The 23,368-nt window shown below is 38.6% G+C and overlaps 1 protein-coding gene and 1 pseudogene across 2 annotated transcripts in view; both read right to left on the bottom strand.

Moving 5' to 3' along the window:
* Vmn2r29 (vomeronasal 2, receptor 29) overlaps positions 1-23,368 on the bottom strand; it is a 65,294-nt gene that overhangs the window by 32,228 nt on the left and 9,698 nt on the right. The window contains exons 3-4 of one of the 2 annotated variants that reach the window (NR_003555.1): positions 22,817-22,940; positions 21,996-22,082 (exon numbers count right to left, since the gene is read on the bottom strand). Coding sequence is in view for 1 of the 2 variants with exons in the window: in NM_001113468.1 (NP_001106939.1) it covers positions 1,909-2,105 (197 nt within the window). In the remaining variant the exon portion in view is untranslated. Of the gene's footprint in view, positions 1-1,908; positions 2,106-21,995; positions 22,083-22,816; positions 22,941-23,368 lie in introns of those variants that run through there. The other variant, NM_001113468.1, reaches the window with a different exon arrangement.
* Gm18190 (predicted gene, 18190) lies at positions 20,278-20,858 on the bottom strand (annotated as a pseudogene).

The following is a 23,368-nucleotide window of genomic DNA, read 5'->3' on the forward strand; positions in this document are numbered from 1 at the left end:
TGTTTTATAAGATACTTTCCTGTAGACTATCCTAAATTCAAATGCACAGTGATGTAGTAGTGCCAGGTATTTAGTGCAGAGATTAAGGGGTTGTCCTACCACCAATGTATCTTGCTTCTAATTTCTTTTTACAAAGGAATGTGATATATTCACTCTGGGTACTTCATTCATTATAAATTAATTTCTGGAAATATCTTTGGCAAACTTTCCAGGTACAGTAAAACAATACTAGCATCCTATTGAGAACTAGGAAAATATGGAAATTGCAGTGATATTTGTATATGCCAGTATTATATGCTTATAAAACAGAAGAGATTTTGGTGTAAATTTAGAGAATATGTTCATTGTTTTTTTGTAAAAAGAAAAAAAAAAGTGGGCCACTAGGCAATGGAAATGGAATAATACCATACTGAGATTGTTTATGTTTATGTAATGAATAATATCTCCTGTTTCATCCTTGTCATTTTATATGATCTTATGAATAAACAGTAAATATACACCTACATATTTAATAATTGAAATGAAGTAAATACAATTAGGTTTTCACTAAAAATTATACACCTATTTTGTTTTCATTTTATACCATATAAAATAGGTCATTTTAGAATATTCTTTATTACCACACACACACACACACACACACACACAATCTCAATTAAAGTTTTACTAATATAGAAAAGGAATTTGAGAGTAGACATTGTACAATTCTCAAACTACTTCCTACAAATAAACTTTATGAAACTTCAGTTACTTAAGCTGTCTTTGTAGCCTAGTAGTCTAAAGGGCTGTGTTTTAAAACAATGATCAGCAATCCACAAAAATGGGTATTGATACCACATTGGGAACATGTGTACTAATATTTACTAAAATTATTGAAAGAAGTTTCACAAGATTTAAGTATTTTAAAAGGGTGAGAAATTAGCCAACTTAGGCATGAATAGAGAAGATATTTCCCTTAATGACAAAAAAAACCTAATAGAAAGCTCCTGCGTTACTGCTCTCAAATGTTCCAACTCTCTCATAATACAATTGTCACCCATGCCAGTGACAAGGGACATAAGCAGTCACCACTGTTATTGATAGCCTGCCTATTCAAAGAATGTAATCACATCATTGGATTCCATATGTTCCAAGTATGGTTGATTCTAAAGAGAGAGTCCTGAGCTGAACTTTATAAAACATAAAAGCCAGTGATTGTACATGAACAGTGTGAAGTACGAAGCCACAGTGCTTTTGGATTTTATCTTTTAAAACACTTCGCTGTCTTGACCCCCAATGAGATAACTATTCCTTGATCATATACATACAAAAAAATCCATCCAGGTATTCATATGAAATAGGAATTTCTGAATGTAAAGATCTCTTTCTAAATCTGATGAAGCTTTAGAAGTCAATAAGTTACCACATGCAATGAATTTGAGACAGTAAGTTTGTATGTATGTAAAGTTTTTGACAACTATATGTGCCATGAATATTACTGGAACCAGAATATGCTCTAGGAGCAACACACTTATGGAAGAACTGTCAGCAGAATTTATGACCATTTATTTACATGTACTTGGGATAAAACATAATGAAATATTACAGGATCAATGTCAATAAGCCATCACTTTCTAGAGTGCAATATTAAGTGTCAGAAGGCAGGCTTTATGTTAAGGATCAATGTAGATATTCCTTTATTCCTAATCTTCTAACCTTTAAATCAGAAGCCACCTGAAAGAAAACCAAAACCTCCACTGGATATGAATAAAAGGAAAAAATAGGATTGAATCTGTAAAGGAATTAAGGTTGGTTCTTGGTGTTCAGACTTAGCAACAGGACAGAAGACTAAAGAATTTGACTAATATCCTCGGAGCACTCAAGAAGTACTGAAGTTGTCATTTCAATTTGAAACTCAAATTTACTTACAGGAAATTCAGAGTCTTGTTGAAATAATCTTTCTCAATAGGTTTCTGAACTGCTGCCAGGATGAAAGCACAAGTTAATCCCAAATATTCATCCTGAATTTCATTCAAATTTATTCTCCAAAAGCACACGGGATCAGTGAAATTTGCCATAAAAACTGGAATGTTAAGGAGGAAGAAGACTCCCATCAAAATGAACATATTTTTCCTGCCTTAAATCTGGGCAGTGTGGATTGTGATGAGCCATGCATATCACTACATCAAATTTCTGCTTGCATTTATTTCTTTGTGTAAAGGTGAGGTTTATGGCATATTCATGACTCATTTTATTTTCAGGTTTCTCCTGAGCCCTGGAAGAAACTTAAATACTTTCTTCCCTGGGGCTCTGCAACTGGTGTCCACAGCCCATGTAATAAACACATGTAGGTAAATACTTAGGAGGATAATTCACTCTGAGTCTCCATGATATCATTCATGTTTGTGAATCTGTGGAAGGAAGCCCCTGTGTTCAAATTTAGTCCTTGGAAAGTTTCAACAATCTGATTATGTGAACCCAGTCAGAAATGATGTCAGTGGATTGTATCACATTATTCAGAGTGAGACATCCAGTAATAGCAAAACTGGAGCTACTGAGGACACACAGGACACTTTATTACACAGTCCAAGTCATGCTGAGGCAGACTCATGTTTACAGTCACTGAGATCCACAGACCATGTAGAGTGTGAACTATGTCACTAGGTGACAGAAATATCTAAACAAGACCTGTGCTTCCATTATCTTGAGAATATATAAACAGATCAAATCCCAAGTATAGGTAATTGAGGTCTATCTGAAATCATACATTTCTTCACATATCCACCGTTAATTTACAAGGTAAAGATTGAGTTTTAAAGGCTCAACAAGACCCATAAAATATGCCATGCTTTGTTCTTTATTTCGAATAAAACAAAAAGTCACTCCACTTTCCAAAAATTAATTAGTAATGAAAAAAATCACGTTAATATTTGAGTTCCAAACCATTATCTACCTCCCACGTGCTCATTTTTTTCAACTTAATATCCTAGGCTGACACATCTGTTCTACATTATATTTTTCCTACATTGTTTTTTGTTATTTTACATTGAGGTAGAGGCTATTAAAGAATCTTATTTACAAATAGCTATTAAATATCTTTGAAACAAATAGTGACTGTGAAAGAGCACTGTGTTTCAATGTGTAAACTTTCCTATACATTCTTTTTACCCATGTTTATTTGGTTGCAGTCTAGAGTCAACAAGAGTGACAATCTGAGATTTTACTGGATATTGTACACTCATGAACCTGTTTCATTGGATTTGGACTGGAAACAGGCAGAGTATATATAGGCAGTTCATCAGTTTGGGCGATAATATGCTCCATTTTATGTCGTAGTGACACAAACAAGTTTAGTGTTTTGCACTGTATATTTCTGCATTATGTAAAAGTCACTGTTTTTCTTGTGTATGACTGCTAAATCTCTGATAAATTCAGAATGCAGAGACTTTTTATCTAGAGGAATGATAATGGCGCAGTCTTTCATAAGAATACAGAGGAAATTTCTTTTTCAAGTGTGCAAATGAAATTTTCAGTAGTTCAATTTTGTTAAATCATTTTTGTTTAATAACTATTATTTCCTGTAAATTACCATACATTATTCAGGGTTTTCTTGTGGCACATTGACACACATGTAGCATGTACTTTGCTGGTATCTGCACGTCCATGGCCCATGTCTGTTGCCCATCTGGCCACTGTCTCATTCCTCAGTTCAAATCACCTTCCTCTCCCTTCAAGACATTCTTGTCATGCTCAATTTACAACTCAAGAATAATATTTTTCTTTCAATTTTCTGACATAAGCTTCATATTTCCTTTATTCCTTTATGCCTTCCCAATTCCTTTTTGCCTGTTTAGTCAAATAATTTCTCACTTTCTTCAGTGTTTTACTTTTAGATCTATTCATTTATTTTATTTCTTTGTATATGCATGTTTTATTAATAATTATTGCTTATTTTATTTCTTTGCATTTCAAATGTTATCCTTATCCCAAGTTTCCCCTTCAAACCCCCACAGCACAATCCCCTCCCTTCTGATTTTATGAGGGTGTATGCCCACCCTTGCACCCACTCTCACCTTACTGCTCTAACTTTTTCTTAAGAAATGGCATCAAGCCTTCACAGAACTTAGTTTCTCCCTTCCAATTGATTGATAAGGCCCCCCTCTGTTATATATGTTATATATCTGTTATATATGCAGGTGGAACCATGGGTCTCTCCATGTGTATTCTTTGGTTGGTGTTTTAGTTCCTGTGAATTCCGGGGTGTCTAGTTGGTTGATATCATTGCTCTTCCTATGGGGTTGCAAACCCCTTCATCTACTTTGGTATTTTTTTAACTCCCCCACTGGGGTTCCTGTAACTATCCAATGGTTGCCTGCAAACATTTACAACTGTATCAGTCAGGATCTCATTGTGTCTTTCAGGAGACATCAATAACAGTTTCCTGTAAGCAAGCACTTCTTGACATCAGCAATAGTGACTGGGATTGTTGACTGAATATGGAATGGATCCCTAGGTCGGAGAGTCTCTGGATGGCCTTTCCTTCTGTTTCTGCTCTACTCTTCTCCCTGCATTTCCTTTAGACAGAAGAAATTCTGGGCTAAATTTTGAGAAAGGGTGGGGGTGGATCCAATCTTCATCTGGTGGTCATTCCTAACCTCTGGATATGGTCTCTACTGCTCTCTCCCTTTGGTTGGGCATTTCAGCTAATGTCATCACAGTTTTGTCTTGAGAGCTGTTTGCTTTCCTGGCATCAGGGACTTTCTGTTGGCTACCCCCAGTTTCCCATCTCCCCTTGCTACCCACCTTTCGTTAATTTATTGACCCTTTGTATATCTCCCCCATCTCCCCTCACACTTGATCCTGCCCCTTTTTCTTCTCCCCTTCTCTCTTTCTCCCAAATCCTTTTCACCCTGTACCTCCTGTGATTATTTTGCTCCCACTACTAAATAGGAGTGAAGAATCCACACTTGGTCTTCCTACTTCTTGAGCTTTGCATGGTCTGTAAGTTGTATCATGGGCATTTCAAACTTTTTACCTAATACCCACTTATCAGTGAGTATATACCATGTGTGTTCTTTTGTTACTTTGTTACCTCATTCAGGATGACATTTTCTAATTCCATCCATTTGCCTGGGAATTAAATGAAGCCATTGTTTTTACTAGCTCTGTAGTACTTCACTGTGTAAATGTACCACATTTTCTGTGTCTATCCCTTTTTTGAGGGACATCTTGTTTGTTTCCAGCTTCTGGCTATTATAAATAAGGCTGCTATGAACATAGTGGTGCATGTGTCCTTGATATATGTATAGGTTGTGTTTTTGTTATATGTAGGAGCATCTTTTGGTTATATGCCCAGGAGTGCTCTGGCAGGGTCCTCAAGTAGGACTATTTCCAATTCTCTGAGGAAGCATCAGAACGATTTCCAGAGTGGTTGTACCTGCTTACAATCTTAGTGAAATGGAGGAGTGTTCCTCATTCTGCACATCCTCACCAGTGCCTGCTGTCACCTGAGTATTTGATCTTAGCCATTCTGTCTGGTATGAGGTAGAATCACAGGGTCATTTTGATTTGAATTTCCTTGATGACTGAGGATGTTGAACATTTCTTTAGGTGCTTCTTTTTAAAAATTACATATTAATTTCATTTACATTTCCAATGCCATTCCAAAAGTCCCCCATCTGCTCCCCCACCCACTCCCTTACCTACCCAATCCCACTTCTTGGCCCTGATGCTCCCCTGTGGGCAGATAAAGTTTGCACGACAAATTGACTTCTCTTTCCAATGATGGCCAAGTAGGCCATCTTATGATACAGATGCAGCTAAAGACACGAGCTCTGGGAGGTACTGGATACTTCATATTGTTGTTCCACCTATAGGGTTGCAGATCCCTTTAGCTCCTTGGTTACTTTCTCTAGCTCCTCCATTAGGGGCACTGTGATCCATCCAAGAACTGACTGTGAGCATCCACTTCTGTGTTTGCTAGAACCTGGCATAGTCTCACGAGAAACAGCTATATCTCAGTCATTTCAGCAAAACCTTGCTAGTGTACGCAATGGTGTCTGCATTTGGAGGCTGATTATGGGAAGGATCCCCAGAAATGGCAGTCTCTAGATGGTCCATTCTTTCGTCTCAGCTCCAAACTGTGTCTTTGTAACTCCTTCCATTGGTGTTTTGTTACCAATTCTAAGAAGGGGCAAAGTGTCCACACTTTGGTCTTTGTTCTTCTTGAGTTTCATGTGTTTCACACATTGTCTCTTATATCTTGGGTATTCTAAGTTTCTGGGCTAATATCCACTTATTAGTAAGAACATATCATTTGAGTTCTTTTATGATTGGGTGTGTTGATGTCTTGCACTATTATTGTGTGATTTGCAATGTATGCTTTGGCTGCACTTGTATTTGGAGCATAGATATTCAGTATTGAGAATTCCTCTTGGAAGATTTTACCTTTGATGAGTATGAAGTGCCCTTCCTTGTCTTTTTTGATGACATTGGTTTGGAAGTCGATTTTATTAAATATTAGAATGGCTACTCCAGCTTGTTTCTTCAGACCATTTGCTTGCATAATTCTTTTCCAGCCTTTCATGCTGAGGTAGTGTCTGTCTTTTTCCCTGAGATGGGTTTCCTGTAAGCAGCAAAATGTTGGGTCCTGTTTGTGTAGTGAGTCTGTTAGTCTATGTCTTTTTATTGAGAAGTTAAGTCCATTGATATTAAGAGATAGTAAGAAAAAGTAATTTTTGCTTCCTTTTGTTGTTGTTGTTGTTAAAGTTGGCATGCTGTTCTTGTGGCTGTCTTCTTTTAGGTTAGTTGAAAGATTACTTTCTTTTTTTTTTCTAGGGCGTGGTTTCCGTCTTTGTATTGTTTTTTTTTCTTTCTGTTATTATCCTTTGAAGAGCTGGATTTGTCGAAATTTAATGTGTGAATTTGGTTTTGTCATGGAATAAGTTGGTTTCTCCATCTACAGTAATTGAAAGCTTGGCTGGGTATAGTAGCCTGGGCTGGCATTTGTGTTCTCTTAGTGTCTGTATAACATCTGTCCAGGATCTTCTGGCTTTCATAGTCCTGGTGAAAAATCTGGTGTAATTCTGATAGGCCTGCCTTTATATGTTACTTGACCTTATCCATAGGTTTGGTCTTCTCATTGTGTCCTGGATTTCCTGGATGTTTTGAGTTAGGATCTTTTTGCATTTTGCATTGTCTTTGATTGTTGTGGCGATGTTCTCTATGGAATTTTCTGCACCTGAGATTCTCTCTTCCATCTTTTGTATTCTGTTGCTGATGCTCACATCTATTGTCCGATATTTCTTTCCTAGGGTTTCTATCTCCAGTGTTGCCACACTTTGGGGTTTCTTTATTGTGTCTACTTCCCTTTTTAGGTCTAGCATGGTTTTGTTCATTTCCATCACCTGTTTGGATGTGTTTTCCTCTTTTTCTTTAAGGACTTGTAACTCTTTAGCAGTGTTCTCCTGTGTTTCTTTAAGTGAGTTATTAAAGTTCTTCTTGATGTCCTCCACCATCATCATGAGATATGCCTTTAAATCGGGGTCTAGATTTTGGGTGTGTTGGGGGTACCCAGGACTGGCTGAGGTGGGAGTTCTGGCTTCTGTTGATGGTGAGTGGTCTTGGTTTCTGTTAGTAAGAATCTTTTGTCTGCCTTTTGCCATCTGGTAATCTCTGGAGTCAGTTGTTACAGTTGTCCCTGGTTAGAGTTTTTTCCTTTCGTGATTCTGTTTGCCTCTACCAGCAGACCTGGGAGACTAGCTCTCTTCTGAATTTCAGTGGTTAGAGAACTCTCTGCAGGCAAGCTCTCCTCTTGCAGAGAAGGTGCACAGATATCTGTTGTTCAGATTTGCCTCCTGGCAGAAGATGAAGACCTGAAACAGGGCCTGTCCCAGAAGCTGTTAGCTTCTGTAGTCTACACATTCACCTGAGCAGACTAATCTTGGTGGGATCCGGGAATGAAGATGGCTCCCGCAGATGCTAACGCAAAGCCCTCCTTGGCGGGGTGAACACCTCTCTTCTGGCAGGGAAGGTGCCTGGATGTCTGGATCATGAAACAGGGTGTACCACAGAAGCTCTGTGGCTCCCACCTGACCCAGAAGCTGTTAGCTTCTGTAGTCCACACTCTCATCTACCTCTGCAGACTTGTCTTGGCAGGATCCGGGAACCAAGATGTCTCTGGAAGATGTTCAGTCAATGGCTTCCTGGGCTGTGACGATGCCTCTCCTCTGACAGAGAAGGTGCCCGGATGTCTCATTAAAGTCCTTCTTGATGTCCTCTACCATCATCATGAGATATGCTTTTAAATCCAGGTCTAGCTTTTTGAGTGTGTTGGGGTGCCCAGGACTGGCTGAGGTAGGAGTGCTGTGTTCTGATGATGGTGAGTGGTCTTGGTTTCTGTTAGTAAGATTCTTGGGTTTGCCTTTCACCATCTGGTAATCTCTGGAGTTAGGTGTTATAGTTGTCTCTGGTTAGAGCTTGTTCCTCTAGTGATTCTGTTAGCTTCTATCAGCAGGCCTGGGAGACTAGCTCTCTCCTCTGAGTTTCAGTGGTCAGAGCACTCTCTGCAGGCAAACTCTCCTCTTACAGGGAAGGTGCACAGATATCTGGCATTTGGACCTCCCTCCTGGCAGAAGATGAAGGCCTGAAACAGGGCCTGTCCCAGAAGCTGTTAGCTTCTGTAGTCCACACTCTTACCTGTGCAGACTAGTCTCAGGCATCCGGGAACCAAGATAGCACCCCCAGGTACTCCAGCAAATCCCTCCTGGGTGGCACGGACACCTCTCCTCTGGCAGGGAAGGAGCCCAGATGTCTGGAGGCCAAAATGGGGTCTGCCTCAGAAGCTGTACTCTAGGGACCTTGGGGTGTCTGCCAACTCCTCACCTAGGTGACCTGTTGCTGGTACTGACCAGAAGGGATTTGTGAGCCTGGTCAGGCCGGCTTTTCGGTTTCCCTAATGCTGTCCCAGGTCCCGAATGACTGGATTGGAGCAGTAGGTGGTTTCCACACACAGGTGGTCCTAAGATGGTGTGGAGAGTTCTCTAGGGTACCTTGGGGGTGTCTGCTGACTCTGCACCCAAGGTGACCCGGTGCTCGAAGTCATTGTTTTTAATAGCTGAGTAGTACTCTATTGTGTAAATGGAGTGAAATGACAACATAATCAAGTCAACTTTTATAAAGGACAGTGTTTAATTGGAGCTGGCCTACTGCTTCAAAGATTTAGTCCATTATGATCATGGTGGAAGTGTGGCAACATTCTGGCAGACTTGGTACTCCAGAATTCAAGAGTCTACAGCTTTCTTAAGGTAACGAGAAGGAAACTGTCTTCCGCAGGTAGTCAGGATGATGGTCTCTTCTACACTAATCAGAGCTTACAGGTAGAAGGTTTCAAAGTCCACATATGCAGTGATATGCTTCATCCAACAAGGTCTCCAATAAGCCCACAACTCCAAATAGCATCACTCCCTAGGGCTAAGAATTCAAACCATCTCACTATGTTTATCCTGATTTTATTTTCCATCACATTGTTTTGTTAGAAATTAGCCCTGTATTATTACTATTTATTATTTTTAGTACATTTACATAATGGAGCATTACTCAGCTATTAAAAAGAATGAATTTATGAAATTCCTAGGCAAATGGATGGACCTGGAGGCTATCATCCTGAGTGAGGTATCCCAATCACAAAGGAACTCACAATTTGTACTCACTGAGAAGTGGATATTATCCCAGAAACTTAGGATACCCAAGATATAAGATACAATTTGTGAAACACATGAAACTCAAGAAGAACGAAGACCAAAGTGTGGACACTTTGCCACTTCTTAGAATTGGGAACAAAAGACCCATGGAAGGAGTTACAGTGACAAAGTTTGGAGCTGTGTCAAAAGGATGGACTATCTAAAACCTGCCTTATCCAGGGTTCCATCCCATAATCAGCTTCCAAACGCTGACACCATTGCATATACTAGCAAGATTTTGCTGAAAGGACCCAGATATAGCTGTCTCTTGTGAGACTATGCTGGGGCCTAGCAAACACAGAAGTGGATGCTCACAGTCAGTTATTGGATGGATCACAGGGCCTCCAATGGAGGAGCTAGAGAATGTACCCAAGGAGCTAAACAACCCTATAGGTAGAACATTATGAACTAACCAGTACCCCAGAGCTCTTGACTCTAGCTGCATATGTATCAAAAGATAGCCTAGTCGGCCATCACTGGAAAGCGAGGGCCTTTGGACTTGCAAATTTTATATGCCCCAGTACAGGGGAACGCCAGGGCCAAAAAGTGGGAGTGGGTGGGTAGAGGTGTGGGTGAGAGGGTATGGGGGACTTTTGGTATAGCATTGGAAATGTAAATGAGGAAATACCTAATAAAAAGTATAAAAAAAGGAAAAAAAACTATTCTTTAAAAAGTTATACAAAATAAAAGTTTTGAACATTGAAAAATTAAATAAAATTCTCAATAAGAGAATCCAAGAACACATCAAAACAATCATCCATCCTGACCAAGTAGGTTTCATTACTGGGATGCAGGGATGGTTTAATATATGGAAATCCATCAATGTAATCCATTATATAAACAAACTCAAAGACAAAAACCACATGATCATCTCGTTAGACTTGGAGAAATTATTCGACAAAGTCCAACACCCATTCATGATAAAAGCCTTGGAAAGATCAGGAATTTAAGGACCATATGTAAACATGGTAAAAGCAATCTACAGCAAACCAGTAGACAACATCATAGTAAATACTGAGAAGGTGGAAGCAATCCCACTAAAATCAGGGACTAGACAAGGCTGCACACTTTCTCCCCACATATTCAACATTGTACTTGAAGTCCTAGCCAGAGCAATTCGACAACAAAAGGAGATTAAGGGGATACGAATTGGCAAGGAAGAAGTCAAAATATCACTTTTTGCAGATGATATGATAGTACATATAAGTGACCCTAAAATTCTACCAGAAAACTCCTAAACATAATAAACAGGTTTAATGAATTATGTGGATATAAAATTAACTAAAAAACATGTCAATGGACTTTCTCTACACAAAGGATAAACAGGCTGAGAAAGAAATTAGGGAAAACACAGCCTTCTCAATAGTCACAAATAATATAAAATACCGTGGCATGACTCTAACTAAGGAAGTGAAAGATCTGTATGATAAGAACTTCAAGTCACTGTAGAAAGAAATTAAAAAAGATTTCAGAAGATGGAAAGATCTCCCATGTTCATGGATTGGCAGGATCAATATAGTAAAAAGCAATCATCAGATTCAATGCAATCCCCATCAAAATTCCAACTCAATTCTTCAATGAATTGGAAAGGGCAATCTGCAAATTCATCTGGAATAACAAAAAACCTAGGATAGCAAAAAGTCTTCTCAAGAATAAAAGAACCTCTGGTGGAATCACCATGCCTGACCTAAAGGTGTACTAGAGAGTAATTGTGATAAAAATTGCATGGTACTGTATATCGACAGACAAGTAGACCAATGGAATAGAATTGAAGACCCAGAAATGAACCCATACAACTATGGTCACTTGATCTTTGACAAGGGAGCTAAAACCATCCAGTGGAAAATAGACATCATTTTCAACAAATGGTGCTGGCACAATTTGCGGTTATCATGAAAAGAATGTGAATTGATCCATTCCTATCCCCTTATACTAAGGTCAAATCTAAGTGGATTAAGGAACTCCACATAAAACCAGAGACACCAAAACTTATAGAGGAGAAAGTTGGGAAAAGCCTCAAAGATATGGGCACAGGGGAAAAAAATCCCTGAATAGAACCGCAATGGCTTGTGATGTAATATGGAGACTCGACAATTGGGACCTCATAAAATTGAAAGCTTCAGTAAGGCAAAAGACACTGTCAATAACACAAAAAGGCCACCAACAGATTGGGAAAGGATCTTTACCTATCCTAAATCAGATAGGGGACTAATATCCAATATATATAAAGAACTCAAGAACGTGGACTCCAGAAAATCAAATAACACCATTAAAAAATGGGGTTCAGAGCTAAACAAAGAATTCTCACCTGAGGAATACAGAATGGCTGAGAAGCACCTAAAAAAATGTTCACCCTCCTTAATCATCAGGGAAATGCAAATCAAAACATCCCTGAGATTCTACCTCATATCAGTCAGAATAGTAAGATCAAAAATTCAGGTGACAGTAGATGCTGGCAAGGATGTGGATAAAGACGAACACCCCTTCATTGTTGGTGGGATTGCAAGCTTGTTTAAACACTCTGGAAATCAGTCTGGTGGTTCCTCAGAAAATTGGACTTAGTACTACTGGAGGATCCCGCAATATTTCTCCTGGGCATATATCCAGAAAGTGTTCCAACCAGTAAGAAGGACACATGCTCCACTATGTTCATAGCAGTCTTATTTATAATAGCCAGAAACTGGAAAGAAACAAGGATGCCCCTCAACAGAGGAGTGAATACAGAAATTGTGGTACATTTACACAATGGAGTACTACTCAGCTATTAAAAAGAATGAATTTATGAAATTCCTATGGAAATGGATGGACCTGGAGGGCATCATCCTGAGTGAGGTAACCCAATCACAATAGAAATCATACAATATGTACTCACTAATAAGTGGATATTAACCCAGAAACTTAGGATACTCAAGATATAATATACAATTTGCAAACCACATGAAACTCAAGAAGAATGAAGACCAAAGTCTGGACACTTTGACCCTTCTTATAATTGGGAACAAAACACCCATGGAAGGAGTTACAGAGACAAAGTTTGGACCTGAGAAGAAAGGATGGACCATCTAGAGATTGCCATATCCGGGGATCCATCCCATAATCAGCTTTCAAACGCTGACACCATTGCATACAATAGCAAGATTTTGCTGAAAGGACCCTTATATAGCTGTCTCTTGTGAGACCATGCTGGGGCGTAGCAAACACAGTACTGGATGCTCACAGTCAACTATTGGATGGATCATAGGGCCCCCAATGTAGGAGCTAGAGAAAGTACCCAAGGAGTTGAGGGAATCTGCAACCCTATAGGTGGAACAACAATCTGAACTAACCAGTACCCCCTGGAGCTTGTGTCTATAGCTGCATATGTATCAGATGATGGCCTAGTTAGCCATCAGTGGAAAGAGAGGCCCATTGGTCTTGTAAACTTTATTTGCCCTTATACAGGCGAAAGCCAGGGCCAAGAAGTGGGAGTGGGTGGGTGGGGGAGCGTGTGGGGGGAAGGTGTGGGGGACTTTTGGAATAGCACTGGAAATATTAATGTGATAAATACCTAATAAAAAAGAAATTACTAGAAAAAATTTGCCTTTTAGTTGACTTCTTCATTCCAGTGTGGTAAAAGAGAAATATACATATGTAGGATTTATCAGAGCAGATAAAACTTGCTTCTCTTATTAGAAATTTCATTTTCAGGGCAGAGGCTGAAAATGAAACAGTAGGCTGCCACTCTGTCCTTCTAGGATATTCTGAATTTTTGCACTGCATGTAGGGCATGGCATCTGAGAAGAAAATGAGACACATACTGATAATGAGTTTTAGATATTCTTTTATGTTTTATATAAGCCCATTAAAAGTTTAATAAGCTTATTTATGTATTACAACTGGTAGATATTTTATATTGTCCAGTGTTTAATGGCCAGCTGTGAATATTGGAAAGACATTGAGGAAATGTTGGATAACTTATGAATGTCTAGTAATTCAGGAAAAAGCTGCTAGTGATCTTTGTGCAAAAACTATAGAGATTGCAACCTGATGTGTTCACTTTTTTAATTTCAATTTGGCACTAATTATTGTAAACAAACATAGGGAACTTTAATTGAGGTATTTTTTTTTTTTTACCCAACACTAGCCTGTCATTATGAGTTTGAAGCGTTTTCTTAATTGGTAATTGATATAAGTGTGCCCATCTCACTATGGGTAGCCAAGCCAGTAAGGAGTATTCTTGTTTTCCATCTTTTTTTTTAATTGAATATTTTCTTTATTTACATTTCAAATGTTATGCACTTTCCTGGATTTCCATTCTTCGTGAAAACACCCTATCTGTTCTTTAATATCTATGCTTTAATGCCCGTTTCCCAATATCCACACTTGTCTTTTCATGAGTGTATATAAGCCATATATCAAATCTTTCCTTCCTACTTACTTTACTTATTATCATAGTTTATTTAAAGCAACAGAAAAGCAAGTTAGTATTGGAAGAAATTTGAAATAGGAAAAAATATGTCCTTAAATTACAGATAAGAAATACAACCTTGAATAAATGAGCATTGCAAAGCATGAAAGACTGTTTATGAAAAACAGTGGAACATGCAGACACTGGTTTAATATTATTGAAAACGATAAATCTATGTGTAGTGACGCTGAATATGGAGTGTTCCATGAAGATACCCTCATATGTCTATTTACCATAAAATGTTATGAAAATTTTGTCCTATTATGATGTCTTAATTTTTGTTTAATCTTGTTTTACTTTGTTATTCTCCCATAGAATCTTGCTATTTCCTAATGCGTAACAGAAAATGTATCTGATGGAAAAGGCTGTTGGGAGGGAAATAAGAGTATTAACTATGATATATTGCAAGTAAAACTGAGAATTGGTCATATCCCAGTAGAAGGAAAGGGAACTGTAGGTAGGATATATTATGTGAGAGTAACATGCTATTTTCTATAAATAAAAAAGAAAACTCAATTTAAAAAAAATTTCTCTATGTTCTCAGAGAATGAATTTTCTGTTTTGTGTTCTTTTTTTTTTCTCTCTCTCTCATTTTTGGGTGGGTTGGTGTTTTTGTCAAGAATTATTCTATAAATATCTTTCTCAAAATTTCTCAAATTTTTTATGTTCTCAAATTTCCTTTTTTCTCTTACTAAACATTATGTTTTCCTCATTTTTTTAAATGAAGAAATGCTCTCCTCTTGTAAGTGAATGTGTCTCCCCCTCCTTGCAGGCAACTAAGGAGTTTCTTAAAAAAAATAAGCCAGCATTGTTGTCTTTGATTTCATTTACAGAATTTTTTTAACACAAGTGTTCACTTATAACTGAAAATTATTTGTTGATTTTGTCTGGTTGCTGTTATTGCTGTACTTGAGGTTTTAATAGCTATTTCTTTGTTTGATGTTTTAGTGCAGTCTGTACGTTCCTTTGAAATTCTGTTCATCTTAATTAAAAATATGACGGGGTTCTTCAATTTATTATAAAGTCATGTTTATGTGAATATGAATTTTTATAATTGTGTTCATTATTGAACATGGTATGTATCCGTTTGTTTTGTGGGAAAACATTTTTGGGTAAAATGACAAGGGTTAGCAATTATGACTCATAGTGTTTCTTAATTGTAACATTGGTCTTTCTCTTACCAACACCTGTTCCAGAGGTTTAAGGTAAGGGAATAGATTACTGTGTAATAACAGCAACAAGTGAAAAATATTTTGTTTAATTTAAAGGAAAGAATATCAAACAGCGGTGAAGAACAGTTTTGTATTTATTAAATTTCAGAAAATAGTTCTGATATGACATAGGTATATTTTATGCATGTTTGAATCTTCAAAGAATTGGGGAAAATGTCAAAATAAACATTGTATAGGAACCTAGAAATTGGTTCTTGATGTTAAAATATTTTTTCATTTCAATATGTTAATGTGTATCCACTTGACAGTGTTTAGTGCTATGTATTATAAATCAATAAGTTATTACACACTCATCTTTCTCCTTGCTGTAGCCAACTCAAGCATGTCTACATATAAGTGAAAGTATTCACCATGTGGAAAATATGGGCTGAACTTTCCTAACTTCACCTTAATCCCAAGGTATTGTGAGAGATTCCCAAAGTGAAAAATGTCATAGTCTTCCTGCAGTATCACTCTCTGTTTCATAATTACTTTTCCCCCTAGCGGACTCATAAGGTGGGCCTTTCTCATAAAGGAGTTTACCTAAAATACAAGCATTGCACTATATTGTATATACCATTCCCTACATGCCAACCACCAGGTGATCCATCACCATTGGTTGAAAATGCTGTCATATTTCCACTGGATGGTTTTACCTCATTGTCAAAGATCAAGTGACCATAGATATGTGGGTTCATCTTTGCATCTTCAGTTTTATTCCATTGATCTACCTCTATGTTGCTATACCAGTACCATGCAGTTTTTATCACAATTGCTCTGTAGTACAGCTTAAGGTCAGGGATGGTGATTTCCCCCAGAAGTTCTTTTATTTTTGCTGAGAATATTTTTCGAGGTCCTGCGTTTTTTGGTTATTCCAGATGAATTTGCAAATTGCTCTAACTCTATGAAGAATTAAGTTGGAATTTTGGTGGGGATTGCACTGAAACTGTAGATTGCTTTTTGGCAAGATGGCCATTTTTACTTTATTAGTCCTGCCAATTCATGAGCATGGGAGATCTTTCCAACTTCTGAGATCTTCTTTGATTTCTTTCTTCAGAGACTTGAAGTTCTTGTCATACATATCTTTCACTTCCTTGGTTAGAGCCACATCAAGGTATTTTATATTATTTGTGACTATTGTGAAGGATATCATTTTCCTAATTTCTTTCTTAGCCTGTTTATCCTTTAAGTAGTGGAAGTCTACTGATTTGTTTGAGTTGATTTTACATTAAGCCACATTGTTGAAGTTGTTTTTAGGTTTAGGAGTTCTCTGGTAGGATTTTGGGGTCACTTAAGTATAATATTATATCATCTCTATATACTGATATTTTGACTTCTTCATCTCCTATTTCCCCTTTCACCTCCTTTTGTTATCAAATTGCTCTGGCTAGGATTTCAAGTACTATACTGAATCAGTAGGGAAAGAGTGGGCTGCCTCGTCTTGTTTATGATTTTAGTGGGATTGTTCCAAGGTTCTCTCCATTTAGTTTGTTGTTGTCTTCTGGTTTGCTATATTTTGCTTTTATTATGTTTAGCTATGGGTCTTGAACTTCTGATCTTTCCAAGACTTTTAGCATGAAGGGATGTTGAGTTCTGTCAAATGCTTTCTCAGCATTGAATTAGATGATCATGTGGGGTTTTTTCCTTTGCTTATATTTATATAGTGGGTTTCTTTGATTTCTGTATATTGAACCATCCCTTCATTCCTGGGAAAAAGCCTACTTCATCATGATGTTTGATTGTTTTTTTATGTTCTTACACTTTGTGAGAATTTTATTGAGTATGTTTGCATCAATATTTATAAGGGAAATTTGTCTGAAGTTATCTTCCCTTATTGCGTCTTTGTAAGGTTTAGGTATAGGTGTAATTGTTGCTTCATAGAATGAATTGAGTAGTGTCCTTCTGTTTCTATTTTGTGAAATAGTTAGAACAGAATTGGAATTAGCTCTTCTTATAAAGTCTGATAGAACTCTGCACTAAACCCATTTAGTCCTGTGCTCTTTTCAGTTGGGAAACTATTAATGATTGCTTCTATTTCTTTAGAAGTTATGGGACTGTTTAGATGGTTTATGTTATCCTTATTTAACTTGGGTACCTGCTATGTGCCTAGAAAATTGTCCATTTCATCCAGATTTTCCAGTTTTGATGAGTATAGGCTTTTGTAGTAGGATCTGATAATTTTTAGGATTTCCATGTTTTCTGTTGTTGTCTCCATTTTCAGTTCTCATTTTATTAATTTGGATAGTATCTCCATGTCCTCTCATCACTATGGCTAAGGGTTTATCTATCTTGTTGATTTTTCTCAATGAACCAGCTCTTGGGTTTATTGATTCTTTGTACAGTTCTGGTGTGATGTGGTATCCAGTACTTGCTATAATGGGAGAACTGGGTTCTGATGGTGCCACGTAACCATGGTTTCTGATGCTTATGTTCTTGATCTTGCCTCTCTACATCTGGGTATCTAGTGCTACCTGCACTCAATGTCTCCAACTGGAGCTTGTCAGTCTTGTTTTTCTGGTTTTATTAGAGCTCCTCAGAGTCCAGATGTTTCTGTGATCCATTGATCCTGAAATTCTGCATGTAAGAGTGCCTAGGAGTCAAGGTGCCTTGAGAATCCTGAAATCCTTGCATGATCAAACAAGTAAGAACCTGTGGGTGTGTTAGAACACCCGTGAGTCCAGCATCCTCCGGCTCTTGTGTGGTTGGATGCAGAGCTAGCACCCGAAATCTACTCAGGGCATTGGCTAACACAGGAAGGCACCAGTTTCTTTTGATCTCCCAGAGGGGTGTGTCTTTAATACCAGCACTCAGAACCCAGAATATGTTAGGTCTATGAGTTCTAGGACAACTTGTGATACACAGAGAAAGAAGCTAGCCAAATCATCATGGTAAGACTGTATATAACAAAAAAGGAAACATAGATACAGGGTCAGGAAAATGGCTCACTGGATAACAGCACTTACTCTTATTGTAGATAACTTTGGTTCAATTCCCAGCATTCACTTAAAGGTATACAAAGATCTGGAACTCCTAGACCATGACGTCCTTGAACTCACTGACTATAGCTGCCTCTGCCTCCCGAGTGCTGGGATTAAAGCCTGCACCATCATGCCTGAGCCAAAATAGTTGCTAAAATTGTTAAAGTGAATACCTCATGACTTGGAAAATGTCAGGATGTGACAAACTGGTATCTGATATGCTGCAGGAGGAAAACTGAAACACACAGCCTTTTAGAACAAAATCTAATAACTTCTTAAAAATGTAAAACATGGATTCTAGAGAGGGGTCAGCATCTAAGTCCATATTCTGCTATGGTAGAGGATCACGGTTCCATTTCCAGCAAACAGACTGCTTCATACACATCTGTATCTCCTGTTCCAGGAATCCAATGCATTTTGGCGGGCCTCACAGGCATTAGTTATTCACTTAGTATTCATATATATGTGCAGTCGAAATACAGACACAAGAAACAAACAACAAACACCTAAAACATATGGGTTGCACTCCTATGTAAGAGCATTAGGTGCTACACAGAGCTGGTCCCCAACAAAAGTAGTGACACAATAGTCATGAAGACTTTATAGGAAATGATCATTTATCCCATGGACTGCAATATTCAGTGAGGGAAAAAGGGCAACCAATAGAACAAACAACAATAAATATATATGTCTTATTTAAACTGAGGTCACTCTCTTCCTCCCCCATTCAAAGTCAGTAACATGAAGACTCCACTCAATCCTGGTGCAGCCAAGAACACAGCTTCCTCTTGCTAAGTCCCCAGAAAGCATTAACTTCTTAGGAATAAGATGGCACTAATCCTCATCTTGATCCATGTTCTTCTTTGATGAGTAATTTTCAATGACTGGCTTCCTCACAAAAGCCACTCTCAGAACTTCTTTGCTCAGACTCACATTCACTCCTAAGGCTCAACAAGCTTGGTAAATTGCTGAAGCTTTCTTTACATTTGCAGTCACAAACCTATCTGGGTTGTGTCTGTGTTGCTAATGAGAACAAATTTTGTTCAAAATCTTCCCCAGATTCAGTGGGTTCATGATGCATGTCTGCACTGTGGCTTCTTCATTTAAATATGATGTAAGTGTGGGTGAACGCTCCGCACATCTGAAGAACTCTTGACTTCTGTCCAGTGAATATCCTTTTGTGTAGATAGGGTAGATCATGGAAACAATGTCCCATGTTCATTGCACTCAATACATATACTCTATTTAGTGTGGTGCCAGTCCTGTAGCAAAACACTTTGCCACATTCTTTGCACTCATGATGCTTTGCTGCATAAAATCTCAGATGTTAAATGAGGCTGCACCCCCCCCCCCACACTACACATAAAAGACTTTCCTCTACTATGAAGTTGTTGGTCATTGATGAGATGAGTTTCGTTATTTAACACTTCCCAGATTCATAACATTTAAATTTCCTTTCCCTTATATGAGCTTGGACATGATAAACAAGGCTGGAATTTTCCTTATATGATTCATGCATTTGATATGTCTTAGGGTTTCCAGTGCTTTGAATACAACTTTGAAATCTTTGAAAAGGTAACTCTTATAAAGGACAACATTTAATTGGGTCTGGCTTACATTTTCAGAAGGTCAATCCATTACCATCTTGGCAGGAACCATGGCTGCATGCAGACAGACATGGTGCTGTGGAGCAGAGGTTTTATATCCTGATCTAAAGGCAGCCAGGAAGAGACTCTCCCACACTGGGTGGAGCTTGAGCACTGAACCTCAAAGCCCATCCCCACCGTGACACACTTTCTCCAACAAGGCCACACCTATTCTAAGAAGGCCACATCACCTAATAGTGTCACTCCCTATGGGCTTAGCATTCAAACACATGAATCTATGGGGCTACCTATTCAAACTACTATAGTATACTTCTATGGATTTTCTCCAGTATGAACCCAATAATGATATAAAAGGCTGGATCTGTTCATGTATGACTTGGCACATTTAGTCCATGTAAAAATGTCACTTCTGTGTGAACTCGCTGATGAGCAACAAGGAATCAGTTGTGCTTGAAGGTTTTGCCACACTCCCCACACCTGAATGGCTTCTCTCCAGTGTTAATTCTGAAATGCTTAATAAGAAAGGCTTTTTGGCTGAAGGACTTGCCACATTCGCTACACTGAAAAGGCTTTTCTCCAGTGTGTATCATCTGGTGTCGATTGAGGTGGGATGTGCTAGTAAAAGTTTTGCCACAGTCGCTGCGTATGCAGTTTTTCTCACTCTGAATGGCCTCTCTACTCTCAGTGTTCGTGGGGGCATCCCCAATAGTGTAAGTCACTTGATGCCTTAGAAGACCTAAGGAGCTCTGGAGGATCCTCACATTGTCCATGCTTAGCAAGGGTGTCTCAGCACAGCACAGCATGTGCTGCTGCAGCGTGGATGGACTGGCACCTTCTGCAGACAGACTCTGCTCAAAGGGTGACATTTCACTATGCACTTTGATCCAACAACCTGGACAACCTGATGAGTGGCATGTAGACTATCAAGTCACAGACAGATAGACAGACAGAGAGACAGCGTCTATTACTAATGGTAATCTGAGGTTTCTCACAGAACAAAGGGGCTATGGTCCAATACCATGCTGAATTTGTCAATATCTTATGTTCATGAACCTTAGGAGCAGCAAGAACACAAGCATGGAATAAGTAACAGGGAGGCATGCTAGGTACGGTAACAAACTCTTTCCTCACACAATAGCTCTGCAAGCTTCAATTGCTGGGGATTCAAGACACAGTGCAGAAGGCTGTGTAGAGCTGTATGGCATAGTATGTAAAGAACCTGAATTTAAGTACTGCCAATGTATAGTGCATGGTAGATGAATTGTAATCCAACATACTGGCATTCCTATAGTACACACGTTTAATCCAAAACATTGTTCTACCAACTAGAGTTAGTTGGTAGAACAAGCAACCATGTTGGAAAGTGACATCTAATTAAGAGTCAGGCAAAGTGATAAATCAGAGAAATATTTGACTAAATGAATCAGCGATGAGACAGGAAAGTGAGTCTACTTCAGAGCAGACAGAGTGTTCAGATGAAGTTTTGACCCGAACATTTTGACAGGCAGGTTCCAGAGAGAACAAACTAGATAGAGGTGAAGACAGAATGAACCAGAGAATGAGAAGCCAGAAGATTAGTACAGATTGCTAGAGTTACTTTGAGACCAAACAGAGCAATTGAGTCAGAGTGTAAAAGAAGCCAGTTTGAATCGAAGGAGTTTGAGCCGAAATAGCTGAGTTGACCATCCTGCCAGAGTCTAGAAAAAAGGTAGAAGAGGTGAGCTTATTCAACAGTAAGTCTCCATGGTTGAAACCACTCTAGGCCTTGATTAGATTGTACACAGGCTAGAAGCTTCCAGGACTAGGCCTATTTTAGCAGTTGGAAGCTCACTGCCTCTCAGATGACAATTACATCAGGCAAATAGGAGTTACATTTACAGTGCACACCATCACAATACAGGAACAGCTGTGTATCACACGGTTGCAAGGCAACAGGCAAAACATTCAAGACTGGCACCCAAGGGACAGTTCTGTTTCAGAATTAATACCTTCAAACATCAAAAACCACCACACTCTATGTACCTATAACATACCTGGAGTCAGGAATCTCAATGCAAGCACAGAGGGCTCTCCCCAAAACTCCAGCTGAGTCATGTCATGGATCCCAGAAGATATAAGTCCTAAAGGAAATGATTCAAAAAAATGACAGTTCTGCACTAAGTGATGCAACCCATACAGGAGACAAGAATAAAGCCTAGTGAGAGTAATCCTTTTAAGGGTGTCTTGTAAAAATAAAATAAAATAAAATAAAATAAAATAAAATACAATAAAACAAAATAAACTGAACTTACCAGTGCCAAATTCCTGTTACATTCAAACATAAGGCATGTCACCAGAAGTACTTGAGTCACAAACATCCCAAATATTTAGAGTGTCATCAGGTCACAGGGAATCTGACAGTGTTAAGTCTCTTGACCCCAGGCCAGATGTGTTTGTTTAGTCCATTAATTTCAACTCTCAAAAGATACAGCAAGAAGACCTTGGTAAGTCAAAGGACAGCCAGGTCTACATAGCACATCAAGCACAGCTAGGATTCTAAAGATAGACAGAAGTCTCAAACTACACCCAAAAAATTTCTAACCCCAAATTGATACCTGTGTGCCTTTGATGCAATTGAGAGAAATAGAGCTGTTGTGAAACTTGACTTGTTTTTTAACCTGTATTTTATACTCCAAGACTGTGGCAGAAAGACTTGGTATTCATAGGCCAGCTGTCAGAAAGATGCGGCTCTCTCTAAAAAACAAACATACAAACAAAACCAAAACCAAAACCAAAACCAAACCAAACCAAACCAAACGAAAACAAAAACCAAACGAAAGCCTAGACATGCTCTTAAATGATGGTAGGGTCTTACCCATCAAAGACATGATGTTCAGATCTCTGACATCACAGTCTGGTGCAGGATCTTTTGAGTCATCAAGCAGTGTTCATTCCTCCCAGGAGAAGTACACAGCCACATCCTCAAAGGATAAACAGTCCTGAACAGTTCAACAGAAAGTTGAAATTATATGAATCCTCCTTGTCAGGTATTCCTGGTATCCTTATGTCATTCCCACTGAGCTTCCTACCTCAGAGGGTACCAGGCTGTGAACCTATTCTACTGATAGCTAGTCTGTCCTTGAGGTCCCACCGACTACTGTGCTCATCACTCAGCAACAACAGTTGACATAGTGGCTTAATTACTTTTCTATTACTGTGAAGAGACACCATGACCAAGGCAACTTATGATAACAAGGAGTTTATTGGGGCTAACACCTCAGAGGGTCAATCTGTAATCTCCATGTCAGGGAGGATGGATACAGGCACACACAGCACTGGAACAGTTGCTGAGAGCTTACATCCTAATCCATAGTACAGTACCAGGCAGAGAGAGTTAACAGGGAATGGCAAGAGCTTTTGAGATGTA

This window comes from Mus musculus, chromosome 7, assembly GCF_000001635.26.
Source record: "Mus musculus strain C57BL/6J chromosome 7, GRCm38.p6 C57BL/6J".
In the NCBI taxonomy this organism is placed as follows: Eukaryota; Metazoa; Chordata; class Mammalia; order Rodentia; family Muridae; genus Mus; species Mus musculus.